The sequence below is a fragment of the Mixophyes fleayi genome, chromosome 3 (assembly GCF_038048845.1).
Source record: "Mixophyes fleayi isolate aMixFle1 chromosome 3, aMixFle1.hap1, whole genome shotgun sequence".
In the NCBI taxonomy this organism is placed as follows: Eukaryota; Metazoa; Chordata; class Amphibia; order Anura; family Limnodynastidae; genus Mixophyes; species Mixophyes fleayi.
This window is the reverse complement of record NC_134404.1, coordinates 239,305,666-239,321,284: the sequence shown is the minus strand read 5'-3', so window position 1 is coordinate 239,321,284 and position 15,619 is coordinate 239,305,666. Positions and strand designations below refer to the sequence as shown.

At 39.8% G+C, this 15,619-nt stretch overlaps 1 protein-coding gene across 3 annotated transcripts in view; it reads left to right on the top strand.

Annotated features, from left to right (window-relative positions):
- The window catches only part of QPCT (glutaminyl-peptide cyclotransferase), a 153,214-nt gene that overhangs the window by 112,410 nt on the left and 25,185 nt on the right, over window positions 1-15,619 (top strand). For all 3 annotated transcript variants that reach the window (XM_075203332.1, XM_075203333.1, XM_075203330.1), the window contains one exon: window positions 12,120-12,219. In XM_075203332.1, the coding sequence (XP_075059433.1) occupies window positions 12,120-12,219 (100 nt within the window). The remainder of the gene's footprint in view (window positions 1-12,119; window positions 12,220-15,619) is intronic.

Here is a 15,619-nt window from a genome sequence, read left to right as displayed (position 1 = left end):
TTTGTATAAAACTCAGGGTGTGATTATCCAACAGGTTGACTAGCCTGGGGGGAAGGGGCAAAATTGTTTTGGGGTGCAGAATTGTGACACTGAGAGGTATAAACTAAAATTAATTTAAAATATAAGTGAATCGTTTTTTTCCAAGAGCTTCTTCATGCCTCCATTCTGCTGTACAGTTCTGATTTTAATAAAAACTAAACGAATGACAATTGTTGCTGTGAATAAATAATATAACTAATATAAGTAATATAACAATAGACATGGCAGATATAATGATTCCACTAGACGAGTGTACTGGCAATTAATAATAAATTTTAATATAAATACAAAATGAACCCTTTTCTATAACCAGACTTTAGTCATTAAGAGCAATGCTACCGATGTCTGGATAGTATCAATCAATCCAATATATTTTACTGTCAGTAACTAACTTTCTTGAATGATATTCAGACAATACTTCAGAGTGTGCAGTTCACTTTAGGAACATTGTCCCATACAAACAACAGCTGTGTAATACTGTAGTTCGCAGAAGCCCTGAATTTTGGTATCATTTTTATTTGTAGATTTGTTATTTGGAAACAATTTTTGTTTGTCTATATGTAATCCTTCATTATAGTACCAACATTGGTGAAACTTCTTAGTGCCCAAATTTATTTAGATATCTGTTTAAATTTGTCCACATATCTAATTGCACTGTGGAACTGAGTTTCAAAACATTTTTGTTTCTACTTTTGATGGTGGTGAGTTTTTCTATCTTTTTTCTGTGTTGTTGATATTATAATTATATAAGGAAACTTTTCAGATGTATTTATTTCTTCCTTTTTTTACTGGGTCTAAAATGTTCATTATGAGTAATCCAGGGATTCTTGTAGACATTTTCTGCATATTTTTTAATTTAATAACTCTCAATCAATGAAAGACTTGATTGTTAAATAGGCCATCATAGATGCAATTCCTCCCCAGTTTTTGAAACTGGTTAAATGGTATGTTCCTTAACCACTTTTTAAATGACAACTTGTAAAGTCCAAATAGCTGTCAGAATAGATGTTCCACAGAACAAGAGGCCTCATAACTAATCCATTTCCACACAATAATCAAATCATAATATATTGATGACAGAGGACCTGATTTTGTCCACCAGGATTGTTTGGCAGATTGCTGGAAACATTAGCTGGGGCTAGTGGTTTCATCCGTAGAATCGGTTCCATTCTGTCAATTTCTCTTTGATGGTGAATGGATCTAATCAGGCTTCAAAGCATCTATCCATGGCCTCTAACCACATGGCAAATAATGACAACAGTTACTGTTCTGATGGAGTGGGGAGTTAATCTCTCCCCTTAGGGTCAATGGATGTGCTCAAGAGTCCAGTCTATTGATGAATATTTTTATTTATTTACTTACAAGGCACTGCAGATTCCATAGCGCAGGACAATTGTACAAATACAGATAGGACATAAATAATACGGTATGCATAGACACAAATAAATGAGGCAGTTACGCATAAGTAGCACAAATAAGTGTGCGTAAAACTGTGAACTCCCACAGGATGTAGCCAAGGACATGACAGGACATACAAGGGAGACGGATAGTAGACTGACATGAGACAATAGATATTGAGGACCCTGCCCATGATAGCTTATATTCTAGAAAAATTATGAAGCTTTGTACAGTGTTCAATATCTTGACTGACTGGCTGTCCATTTTGACAGGATCGCCAGTGCGGACAATGTCACTATGGAATACCATACAAATCAGGACATTTTGATCTCTTCAAAACTCTACATAGCACATCCTTCATTCACATTTCACTTTCGCTAAATACCAACAGCTGGTTAATATATGTAATATGCCTCAGGCTGCAGAAGGCAGCCTGGTCGACTGCATTGCATCATCCTCAGGCCACCATTTGAATAGAGGGTCTGGATATATTGGCCTGTGTGTGCAGTAATTACTATTAGGTTACATTTGACATGTCACATGCAGGATCTTCTGCAGTACTTACCAGGCGCACTGCTTGGGGCCTGTTCCTCGGCTCTGGATTCCGATGGTGGCCCCACTTTTGTCTGCAGGCACACGCATGTCCATGATTTTAAGGACTGTCACATGACCGAGTTCTGCCTCTGACTCCCTAGACCAGTGGCAGGTATATTAATCTTCTCAGTTCATCTGTAAGGTGCCAGATCTTTTAGTCTAAGTCAGCCTTGCTTCTCGGACCATTTTTGGCGGCAGATACCTGTTTACTTACCTGTGTTCCAGCTCCAGTGATACTGGAATACTCACATGTGTTCCAACTCTATTGTTACCTGTATACTCACCTGGAGTTCCAACTCCAATGTCAACTTTGTCCACACTGCTACTCCTGTCTGCAGCATTTTCCTTATTTGAGTGCTCTAGCAGTCCTTATTCTGTTCCTTTGTGCTTCGGTACTTAACTGTCGGTCACCTCTAGTAACCACACTGGGGGCTATGACCTGATTGGCACTAGCAGCGAAGACCATACCTCCTTGCACTGGTGAAAATTTATGCCACCCGTTGCAGGTAGATCCAAATCAGACTCACTGCGACGGATTCACTAATTCCTGTGTGTCCCTGACAAGACCTTTTCAGGTCACTGGGTGTCCCAGCAGGACACCCACCAAAGTGCTATTATTTAGAACAGAGGGCATTTAAGAACATTTTACGTGGAAAACCCCTTTAAGTATTCTTATTGAAAAAAAAACATATTTTACAATATTCATAGCAATACATTCTAAAATCAAATTAAACTGTTGTCTAATGTTTGATTCATTTTAATATTTGTTTCATGCCTGCCATCAATTTTCTAGTCATTGAAGCGTTGAGCTTTAGTCTGAAGTGTGAATAGCGAACATGAAGAAACTGTAAAATAACACATTCGGTAAAGTGTGTGCATTTTAATTGAATGTTTCTTAGTCTAGCATGACCTACATTTTCAAACCACAGTGTTGCCATAGAGATTAGTAAAAGTGTGCATTAAGTCTGTGGACCTCTGTCAGCAATAATTGGCATACAGTAGTTGCACACTACACTTTAAACAATAATGCATATATTTGCTAGATATACTGTAATTGGGTACATTATCTTACAAACAAAATTAATGCATTCTCTTAAATCAGGTTTTTTTAATATTTTTTTTCATTTTTTTTTATTATTGCTTATTTTTATCAAATAAAATAAAGAGGAATGGTAGGAGAATAGGAGAAGTGGGTACACAAATCAAAGTGAGAGGAATATGGGGGGGATACAGCAATTTCAAACGAGCTGATTTGTAGCTGAATTATTGTCTATATGTAATTTGCTAAACCAGTCATAAAGGATCCTTACTAGTTTGCACTGCAATCAGTGCTGTATTCCATCTACAAAATTCTTTAAAGCTGCATTACCACTTAAGCGGCAGAACATTTATAGTGGCTGTGAAAGGTTTGAGTGGGAGGACCAATCATACGCCACAAGCTCTGTGATTGCAGCTTCTGATTCGTTGGACAGAATTGACTGCTGTACCTGATCATTGGTGTTCCAGCTGAATGTCTGTATCTCATGGATCAAGACTAGTGTGTTCAGATAATTATTACACAGACACACACATAATGAGATTACAATCATCACACAACCACTTTGTTTCACCTGCTGAACACTCCAGATTTGATGCTGGTTGAAATCAGCTATTTTGTGACCACAAACTGTGGTCTAAAACAGCCTAATTTGCCCTGTGGTAATTGTTTCACCGATTACGAGAACTCTGACAAGGTTGACACCTACAAAAAAAAATCCGACTGGCTAAAAAAACAATTAGAATAAAAACAGACTTACCTGAAAACCGAATCTCCAGATGTCCGATGGCAGCGGCATGCTGACAGGCAGTGATTCCGAAGACCCAGCTGTCCGGCACTTCAGTGTGACATCAGTGCGACTTTATTTTAATTTAAAGCGGCAATGTCAGGACCCCGCAGGTTACGTGTTTAAACACTTAACCTGCGGGGTCCACACATTGCCGCTTTAAATTAACCTACATCTAAGTCGCGCTGATGTCACACTGAAGTGCCAGGCAGATGGGTTTTCGGGATCGCTGCCTGTCGGCGTGCCGCTGCCATCGGACATCTGAAGCTTCGGTTTTCAAGTAAGTCTGTTTTTATTCTACTTGTTTTTTTAGCCAGTCAGATTTTTTTTGTAGGTGTCAACCTTGTCGGAGTTATCAGAATCGGGAAACCGTACCCAACCCAATTAGCCATCTGAATTGCAACATGTATGGATCTTTGCTGATCTTAAGTAAATATTAAGTACAGTTTTCCCCCAAATATAGACTTTCATGCATAATGGTGGTGGTCATCTTTCCAGTGGTTCGATCTGTCGACGTTTATCCTATCGATAATAAAATGGTGACAGGGTAAATATCGACTAATTAATTTTGTTGACATGCTTAAAATTTAGACAGTGTGATTGTGACTATTGACATTACTACTGTCAACAATGTCAATATTAAACAAGCAATGCCGCCAGACCCACCGGCACAAAACAGTTATAACAAAGAAATAAAAACATTAACCAAGCTGAAAACTACCCTCCCTCCTAAAACGCACACAATCAGATTAATCCTAGTGCTGCCAAACATCGACAGATCCACCATCGGAATTTCGTACCCAACCCATGCATAAAATAATTTAAACTTTTTTTTTTTTTAATTATTATATTGATCTATAGTAATAGTTTCATGTAGATTAAACCTTCTGGCATGCATTTTCCAGAATAAGCCTCTTATTTGTGTTCTTAAATTACCATCATATTCCATGTTAGTCTGCAAAAGGGAGTCAATGTTAGCACATCCTGGTTATGACAAATTGAATTGCACGGATATATAGAAATAGTAAAGTGTTTCTCAGTGCAGTGTGCAGTCTGAATGATTATATATAATTGGTCCGATATATTAAAGGGTCGCTGTTTTTCAAATTTTGTAGAATTTAAATTTCTTCATAAACATAACCGTGGCACCCCTTTCCCTAACACTCTGAAACGGGTGATGAAATTGTGTCTCTCTCCGCTTCAGTGCCTCCACCCAACTCTTTTGCACAGTAAGGTGTGATGCAGACTATAACTGGATCCACCAGGGGTTGACTCGGAAAGCCCCTTGTACCCAACCACGTTAATCCTCTAAGTAATAATGGACCACACACTGTTGTTATGAACAATCAAATGGGTGTTTACTTTGGGGGAAGTAAATGGGTAAGGCAGATTTAATGAGGGTGAGATTCTGGGCTGGTTAAGTGGGACAACAGGGAAGATAATAATGGCAGCAGTACAGTGAACAGTAATGAGAAAAAGCAGAATTGTTGCCACGCCTGAATTCACTGAAGCCCCACTTTCCACACTGCACTCATTCACACAAAGTGTGAGAAATACAAATAAAAAATAATTTAAAGCAATAATCACAGGTCTAACACTATTAAATCTTTTATAATATTAACCATTTAACATTGATACACGTATAAACATTGGTAACCCATGCTACTTAACTTGAGTATCTTTAGATGTAACTTGTATTAGATCTCTAATTATTTTAGCGACATTATTTTAATGTCTCCATATCGCTGACAGGTAGCTCAGTCTATGACATATGTACAGATTATGAGTAGAAAATCTAAATTGTAAAATTAGAGGTATAGGGCCTGATTCATCATGGCTCGTATCTGCCGATTTTGAGCGAATCAAACGCAAAATCACTTTGTGCATGCCCAAAACTGGCCGATACGACTGTGAATGCAGACCTGTTCCATGCACTGGCGAGCACAAGGGACACATACCACTCCCTACTATATCGGGAAGTGAACTATTGCCGTAGCTATTTTACAGTAGGGGAGTGCCAAACTCGAGCGCCGTCAGAGTAACTTGTTTTTCTGTTGTATCTCTTGCACCAGCTCTGGGTCTAGTCTAAGTTCAGCCGGCAGGTCCGGCGGCATTACAACTGCCAGACATGCAGGCTTTATACAGTGTAAAAAGACAGAATTTTATAAAAAGACAGCACTAGGCAAGCCAGCCAGGGCTGGTGGCACTATAGCAGGGGATAATGACACACAGCCCCAGGCTGTTTAGCACCATGCTGAATTCCATAGGGATTGGAGTCCGCACCCTCTAGGAATACTTAGCCCTGTGCTGAAAGCACTAGGGCTCTTCACACACCCTTGGGTGGTGGGTATGGGGTACTAAAGAGTTAACTATAAACCATAGTGCTGCCAGCTTAGGGCTGGTTGCTGGTTGTGGGAAAATCGGTGGGACAAACAGTATGGGATACCTCCAGTTTTACTCCAACCAGCCCTAGGCTTAGCCAGCTGGGGCTGGTTGCACCATCAGGTGAACCCACAGCAAGGGGTCCCCTTTCCATGATGCCGAACAGCCCAAGGCTGTTTAGCACGGGCTGGATTCCCTAGGAAGTGAGGTCTGCAAACAAAATGTGAGGGCCCCTATTCTATGGGTACCTAGCCTTGTGATAAAAGCACTAGGGTTCTACCCACACCCATTGGCTGTGGCTGTGGGCTAATAAAGTGTATAAAAAATAAAAGAAATAAAAAATATTCAAAACACTATTTTAGTTTGTAGAGCTACAGATCCTAGCCAACCTGGATTGCCATTAACAGTCATGGCATGCTGGTGCTTATAGAACTAAAAGCACCAGCATACCCATGGCAACCACAGAATGCTGTCACTTGGAGAACCACAAGTGCAAGCATGCCCTGACACCAAGGGCCCGCTGAAACATGTAGTACTACAAAGTAAAATTTGAATAAAACACAGACTTCTTTGAAACCACATTAGTTTAATAAAAAATAAATAAAACTAAATTGTAAATAAGTCACACTCCTCATTTAAACCACATAATTTTGTTAAAAATAATAAATCCCTAAATATACTTACCACCTGTAATGGCTCCAGTCTTGTTAGCTATTAATCTTTAAGGCTTGAGTCCATAATAAAAACCATAATATTCCAAGGTCCCATAGGTGTCCGGAAAAAAAAAAATCACATCTAAGGTCCTGCAGTTGTCCATTATAAAAAAAACTTAAATAAAAATATTTCACTGGTAGTTGTAAAAAACAATGAACCCAAATAATCTTCAGGATACTGCTTTGCAAAATAATAAACCCATAAAGAGATCAAAATTAACTTTGTTCCTCTATGGCAGAACAACTGCTGCAGAATGAAATAATAAAACCCACTTATCAACACACAATGCTCTGATGTCAAATAATGAAAAAAAAAATTGAAAGAGTTTTTTTTATGTACAAATAAAAAAGACTAATTAATTGCATAATATTGACTACTGTGGCAAAAATGGTGATTTGCCACAGGCCGTTAAGGGAGCGACTAATAATTTCTGTGGCTGTCTGCGGACTCATGCTGCCGACAGGGCTAAATCTCCACATCTCTGTACACACAGAGCACAGTTTCACAGGTGGAACACATGGGTGTGATTAATGAAATGTTTAGCCACTTAGTGCTGGGAAGGAAACTAAGGATAGCATGGTGGCTTAGTGGTTACCACTTCTGCATTACAGCACGGAGGTCATGAGTTTGATTCCCGACCATGGCCTTATCTGTGTGGAGTTTGTATGTTCTCTCCGTGTTTGCGTGGGTACTCCGGTTTCCTCCCACACTCCAAAAACATACTTGTAGATTAACTGGCTGTTATAAAATTGACCCTAGTGTCTCTCTCTGTGTATATTAGGGATTTTAATCTGTAAGCTCCAATGGGGCTCCAGGGACTGATGTGAGCGAGTTCTCTGTACAGCACTGCGGAATTAGTGGCACTATATAAATAGCTGCTGCTGATGATGAAATAGCTGGTTTGTTGTGGATAGGGCTACTGATGCAAGCCGGTGACTAGTGAGGAGACTGTATGGGGGGAATTCAATTCCCCCCGATGTACCGCCATGCTAAATCTGTTACCGTTATTACGGTAATAGTGCGCGTTATTACGGTAGTTCTAAGGCCAGTTCTTTGCTCGCAGCTCCCTGATACTGTAATAACGGTAATATCTATAACGCGGCGGTGCTTCGAGGGGAATTGAATTCCCCCCGATGTCTAGCTATATAACACAAGTTAAGCGCTCATTGACTAGTGAGGAGGATGTCAGATATATTGCACAAATAATACTGCAGTCTCTAGTTATTGGTTAGTACATTTACCTATAACCGTATGTCCTGATATAATCATGGAAGACCTCTATAAACAACCATACTTTAATAAATAATTGACAAATAAACAGACACAGTGCTAAAATATACAATTAAAATGAATTGATTAATTAAAACACCTAAAACAATCAAATCACATGTGCACACACATATGGTGATAACAATACCATTCATATATGTGTGAAGTCCATATACATAAGGATCTAAAAGTCATCTCAATGGCAGTGGGTCTAGTATAGGTAAATCTCCAGATATCCACAGTCAACAATATCCCACTAACTGTATAGCGGTGTTAACATAATTTCCATAATGGGGTTAACCAAGAGGTAAAAAACCTGTAGGTAATCACAAGAGTGTTACACTAATGCCAAATAAAAGTCCCAACTATTCGCAGCAGTATTTTTGTAATTTTCATTGTTTCAATTAATACTTGCTGTTAGATGACTTGTTAGCGGTGGCCAGGTACCCAGCATTCCTGTGGATAGATAAAAATCAAGCTGAAGTCCGTGTTCAGCATTTGTGGAAGTGAGGAAGTGTGATGCGTTTCAATGCTGAACACTTGCGTCACTTCCAGTTCCGCAAGTATCCAATAGGGAATATGGGTGTATGGATCCTTCGTGTGTCTAGCTAGCAGCAGGGTTGCATGGAATTGTTCTGCTAGAACTACAAGAGTTGCTGTCTGTACCATCCTGACACTCCTGAATAAAACTACAGCAAAGTGTTCCAGCAAACTTGTGTCAGCATCATTTGTTTGAAATGCTTTTCACACTACGTATTCGCCACAACTTTTACTGTTTGGTAGAAGCACTATTAGATGCAAATACAACTGTGAGTCTGTTTGGCTGTGCACATCTGGGTACTGCCAATTTCATCCATTCTTCTTAGCAATATTGCCTGAATTCTATCAGGTTGGATGATATTGAGATCTGGCATTTGAGTGTGCCAAGCCAGGAGATTTGTTTATTTAAGTTTTATTTAAGCCACTTCACTCCAATGAGTTGTATACAGTCATGGCCAAAAGTTTTGAGAATGACACAAATATTATTTTTCACAAAGTCTGCTGCCTCAGTTTTTATGATGGCAATTTGCATATACTCCATGAAGAGTGATGAGATGAATTGCAATTAATTTCAAAGTCCCTCTTTGCCATGACAATGAACTTTATCCCCAAAACAACATTTCCACTGCATTTCAGCCCTGCCACAAAAGGACCAGCTGACATCAAGTCAGTGATTCTCTCCTTAACACAGGTGAGAGTGTTGAAGAGGACAAGGCAGGAGATCACTCTGTCATGCTGATTGAGTTAGAATAGCAGACTGTAAGCTTTAAAAGGAGGGTGGTGCTTGAAATCATTGTTCTTCCTCTGTTAACCATTGTTAACTACAAGGGAACATGTGCAGTCATCATTGCTTTGCAGAAAAAGAGCTTCACAGGCAAGGATATTGCTGGTAGTAAGATTGCACCTAAATCAACTATTTATCGGATCATCAAGAACTTCAAAGAGAAATGTTCAATAGTTGTGAAGAAGGCTTCTGGGCGCCCAGGAATGTCCAGCAAGTGCCAGGTCTTTCTCTTAAAGTTGATTCAGCTGCGGAATCGGGCCACCATCAGTGCAGAGCTTGCTCAGGGCTGGCAGCAGGCAGGTGTGAGTGCATCTGCACACACAGTGCGGTGAAGACCTTTGGAGGATGGCCTGGTGTCAAGAATGCCAGCAAAGGAGCCACATCTCTCCAGGAAAAACATCACTAATAAACTAATATTCTGCAATAGCTACAGACTGCTGAGGACTGGGGTAAAGTCATTTTCTCTGATGAATCACCTTTCAGATTGTTTGGGGCATCTGGAAAAATGCTTGTCCAGAGAAGGAAAGGTGTGCGCTACCATCAGTCCTGTGTCATGCCAACATTAAAGCATCCTGAGACCAATCATGTGTGGGGTTGCTTCTAGTCAAGGGAGTGGGCTCATTCACAATTTTGCCTAAAAACTCAGCCATGAATAAAGAATGGTACCAAAACATCCTTCAAGTGCTACTTCTCACAACCATCCATGAACAGTTTGGTGACGAGCAATGCCTTTTCCAGCATGATGAAGCAAAACATCGAAATTTTGGGTCCATGGCCAGGAAACTCCCTAGACCTTAATCCCATTGAGAACTTGTGGTCAATCCTCAAGAGGCGGGTGGACAAACAAAAACCCACAAATTCTAACAAACTCCAAGCATTGATTAGGCAAGAATGGATGGCCATCAGTCAGTATGTGGCCCAGAAGTTGATTGACAGCATGCCAGGGCGAATTGCTGAGGTCTTCAAAAAGAAGGGTCAACACTGCAAATACTGACTCTTTGCATAAACTTAATGTAATTGTCAATAAAAGCCTTTGACACTTATGAAATGCTTGTAATTTTACTTCTGTATACCATAGCAACATCTGACAAAAGGTCTAAAAATACTGAAGCAGCAAACTTTGTAAAAACCAATACGTGTGTCATTCTCACATTTTTGACCATGACTGTACATCCATTTTTCCCTCTGCATCTCCAAAGCATTTTACTCTTTACACCTTTCTTTAAGGTAGGAGTAGTTCTTGTAGTGATAGGCTTGCACCTGGCATAGGGTACACAGTAATTGAAAGTACATATTAATCTTAATTATCCCTGGATGTTTCTTTGTCAGTTATAACCTTTAATCTTGTGCACTTCTTTATGTAAATCTATGCATTTGTGCTCATAGCACGTTTATGCTCCCAAGGCATGCATGGAATGTACATGTCTTCTGAGCAGGAATACAAATGCAGCCCGTTTGCGCTCTGTACAGAATCTGTGACCTTTCTCAAAGTATTCTTCTCAAAATTTGCCCATTCAACTCCCCTTTTGCTTATTTATTTATTGTTTTTGTACTTTTGTGCAATGCAGTAGCCTGTGGCTTTCCATCATTTACCCATTATATAGCTAAAGAATGTGCATGCCCTCAAAGACACACCTTTTTCCGGCGTAGATGACCCTTGATTTGTTTTGAATATGGTTGAAGGGATGGGAGGTTACTGTGTTTAGAAATGTGGAGAGTTGTTTAGTTCCTCTTCTACCAAGCTCTCTACAGTGCCACTTTCAAACAGGAAGGATTACTTTTCTTTGCAAGGAACAAGCTAATTTTGTGTTTTTGCAATTGGAACTGGGTACCAGAAGCATAGATTCCGTTGTGGAAGTGATGATGCCAAGACAATTCGCAATGTCAATGTATGTATTGACATTGTCAGAGTCTAAGAGCTCACCAGTAACATCAACTATTCATGAATTTCTTTTAAAGTAATTAATTGAAGTTATTTTCAATGACATGTTATACAGCTTACTAGGAAAATATTGGCATTGTACTATATCCACATTATAGATGGCAAGGTAAAGCAATTTTGTAAAAAAACAAAACTAAGAAAAGGTCAATTTGCTTATCATTGCATTTCCTGTATTAAAGCAGCAATCCCACATAGAAAATGTATTTGTTTTTTTTCTTCAAATAGCAAGTTAAGTACCTTTTTAAGCATGCATTTTTCTTAGCTATCCTCCAAATCATTATCTCCTGATGTTAAAAAGACACATCTGATTTTTTTCATGTGATTGCAGCTTTAATATATTTGATCTCAACAATAAAATAATGGAAAGTCTGGATTTGATCATATATTCTTTTACATTTGTACTTAATAGATATAGTATTTTGAATGTTGTTGTTTTTTAATTCAAACAAATTTTATGTGATTTTTATGAAACAGTAACAACAGTCACACAAATATTACCCATGTAGGGGTATTTTATGGGTGTTATTAAGTTTAGATTGTTGTATGTATAAACTTTGGTATTGCATTGAATGCTATTAATATCAATTAAATTAACATATTGTTTTAAAGTGGATTTTTTTGTTATTTATTTTAGGATTTACTTATTCTACTAGATTTAATTGGAGCTGCGAATGCTTCCTTTCCAAACTACTTTCAAAATACCATTCGATGGTATAACAGACTTCAAGCTATTGGTAAGTGTTTTGCATTATAAAACAGCAAAAGGAATCTGTTCATTAACTTTGTACGGAAATTTGTGAAAATTTGTGAAAACCCTAAAAAATAAGGTATTGCAGTTTGGAAGGACTTCAATAACACTGAACGAGTCCCTGGCCACTCAGATCCTATAGAAAAGTAGTATAATGCAGTGTTCCAATTTATATTAAGCAGGAAACTCTTTTGACTGCAAATATAAAGGGGAATAGGGAGTTTCCCCAGAATTAAGTGAAAAGCTAATGTAGGGGTCATTTACTAATCTACAGTCTGTGCAACCCACAGCATCGAATTAGTTGTAGTGCATATTAGATTGAAAAGAAAACAAATGTCTAATTTGATATGAGCTGCTACAAATTAGTAAATAATTCACAAAGAATAAGGTAATTTCTAAAAGTGCAAACGTGCAGAGCAAATGCTGTTTTGAATGCTGATTCTTGAGCAAAAACACCCATTTTTACATATAATTGCATAGATTTGCAGGTAAAGTTAATGACATTTCTATATTCTGAGCTTGGTTTTACTTGAGTGCGTGCTAAATCCATATACTTTTTTTTTCTTTTGTTGCAAAAATGTGATTTAGTATTGAAAGACAATTAAGTCATTTTTTGGAGAAGGTGCATTTAAGGGGTGTTCCCCATTTTGTGGATCTGGGAGTGCATACAGTATTTTCATCCGTGTAAAGGGACTTGAATTTTATGGTTACTCAGGAGGTTAATCAGCAGGTGTCCCATGCCCAATGATTTTTGCACCCTTCAAAAGTATTCTAATCAGAAAACACATTTCAACCACATAAATAAAACATTCAAACACAAACAAGTGATACATGTAATAAAGATGATTCCTTCACATTAATTAATTTAAGATATAAATAAGGCTAAACCAAGCAATATTTTTGTACAAATAGAATTGGTTTATATTTACATTTATTAAGGGAGTGGTCCTAAAGTGGTATTAGAATGGGCTTTCCACCATGCACATTTCTAGTGCATGTTTCCAGCTGTCCCTAGTTGATTTCCAGTTTGGCCATTTGAAAGGGGCAGAACCATGGCTGCATCACAATATTTATCATGATTTACCAGGGGACATGGCAACAGTATGGATTATTTGTTCAAAGAGGGTGGATGTGAGCAAGGCCGCTATCAGGGGGTACAGCCAGTGCTGCTTTTGAGGGGCCCGGACAGACTAGGGGGCCCGGACAGACCTCTCCGTCTGTCCGGACTCCCTGGACTGTCCAGGCCACGCAGTCACCGACCGTGCTGCCCCTTTTTTTTCATACCTTATTCTCCACGATGCTGCAGCTCCGCCTACCAGATTCTGATAGGCTGGGAGCGCAGCGCGGTGACGTCATCATTGCGCGCCGCGCTCCCAGTGTATCAATGACCTGGAGCTGCAGCATCGCGGAGGAGGACGTAAGTTAATTAGCTATTCTTTTTTTTGAGGGGGGAGAGGGAGAGCCTCGTGGGACCATAACTGTGGAGGGAGGGGAAGGAGAACCTGGGGGACCTTAACTGTGGAGGGAGGGAGGGGAACATTAACTGTGGGGGGTAGATTAACTGTGGGAGAGGGGACTTTAACTGTGAGGGGGACATTAACTGTGATTGGGGGGACATTAACTGTGCTTGCGGGGGGGGGAGGGGAACATTAACTGTGCTTGCGGGAGGGGGGGAGAGGAGGCATTAACTGTGCTTGCGGGGGGGGAGGGGGACATTAACTGTGCTTGCGGGGGTGGAAGAGGGGGACTTTAACTGTGCTTGCAGGGGGAGAGGGGAACATTAAATGATTAAATGTGCTTGGGGGGAGAGGGGGACATTTACTCTGATTGCGGGGGGGGGAGGGGGACATTAACTGTGCTTGTGGGGGTGGAGAGGGGGACATTAACTGTGCTTGGGGGGGATGTACTGTGATGAGGGATAGGGGGCATATATATGGCGAAGATGGAGGGGTGCACATGTATGGGGAAGGGAGGCCCTGCCAGATTAATTAGTACTGGACGTGGGGAGGGGGGGGCCCCGCCAGATTAAGTAGTACTGGGCCCCACAGTTTCTGATGGCAGCCCTGGATGTGAGAGTCACATGACTGACTATTGTGGGGCAGCCAGGTGATTCCATTCCCGTAAAAGTGTTTTACAATGTTCCAAACAGATTTTTTTGTTATTAATTTAATTAGTGTGCATCTGTAACAACTGATAAAATTGTTTCTCTTGAGTTTGCTTTAGAAGAAAAAATATGTTAGTGAAATTCTTTTATTAAAAATGTTATAAATGGCACCAGATTTATCATAATTACATCTACTCCAATATTTGCATGGCACAATGTAAAGCACGGTAAAGTACAGCCTTTATCCTGATCCCCATCCGCATCTACCCATTATGAACATAACCCACACCAAGGGCTCCTTGCACAGTGTGACGGATCATACTGAGTGTCTGGAGAAAATGAGTTGCCAAGGGAGATGATTACAGTATGTCACTAATAAAGAGAACACTATTGAGAGATGTTCATGATAATCTACATGCCCTCAGTGCATTTTTCATGTTTTTTTGTTGCTTCTGATTCTGGACTTGAACTAGATTATGGCAGTCATCCACAAAGTACTGAGTATCATGTGTGGGCAGTACGGTGGCTTAGTGGTTAGCACTTCTGCCTCACAGCACTGGGGTCATGAGTTCAATTCCTGACTATGGCCTTATCTGTGTGGAGTTTGTATGTTCTTCCCGTGTTTGCCTGGGTTTCCTCCGGGTGCTCCGGTTTCCTCCCACACTCCAAAAACATACTGGTAGGTTAATTGGCTGCTATCAAATTGACCCTAGTCTCTCTCTCTCTCTGTCTTTCTGTGTGTGTGTGTGTGTGTGTGTGTGTGTGTGTGTGTGTGTGTGTGTGTATGTTAGGGAATTTAGACTGTAAGCTCTAATGGGGCAGGGACTGATGTGAATGAGTTCTCTGTACAGCGCTGCGGAATTAGTGGCGCTATATAAATAAATGGTGATGATGATGATGATGTCAAATAAAATTAAATATTTCAAAACCTTTCTATAAATTACCTCAGAGTTCAGTGCAGTCCATTATACAGAAGTTTTGACGTATGAAACTACATCCTGAATGCCTTGATGAAGCTATCACCTTAAATATTCATTACTTTAAAGGAAGGTGATGTACATGAACGTCTGACCTTGTAGAGTTTATCTCGGTGGTTACCAGGACTCTGGTCATGTGATCTTAGGCATTTAGTTGTAGTTTTCTGTGGCGCAGTGTAAGTTGGTGTTGTGATGTGTTTTCGAGTTGGTAGCAGCTAACCTTGATGATGCTCTCATTTGTTTGGTGGGTTGGTATTACTGGGTGTCTTCTTTGAGTAGAAGCCGAAGTTGGTTCAGTTCAGAAT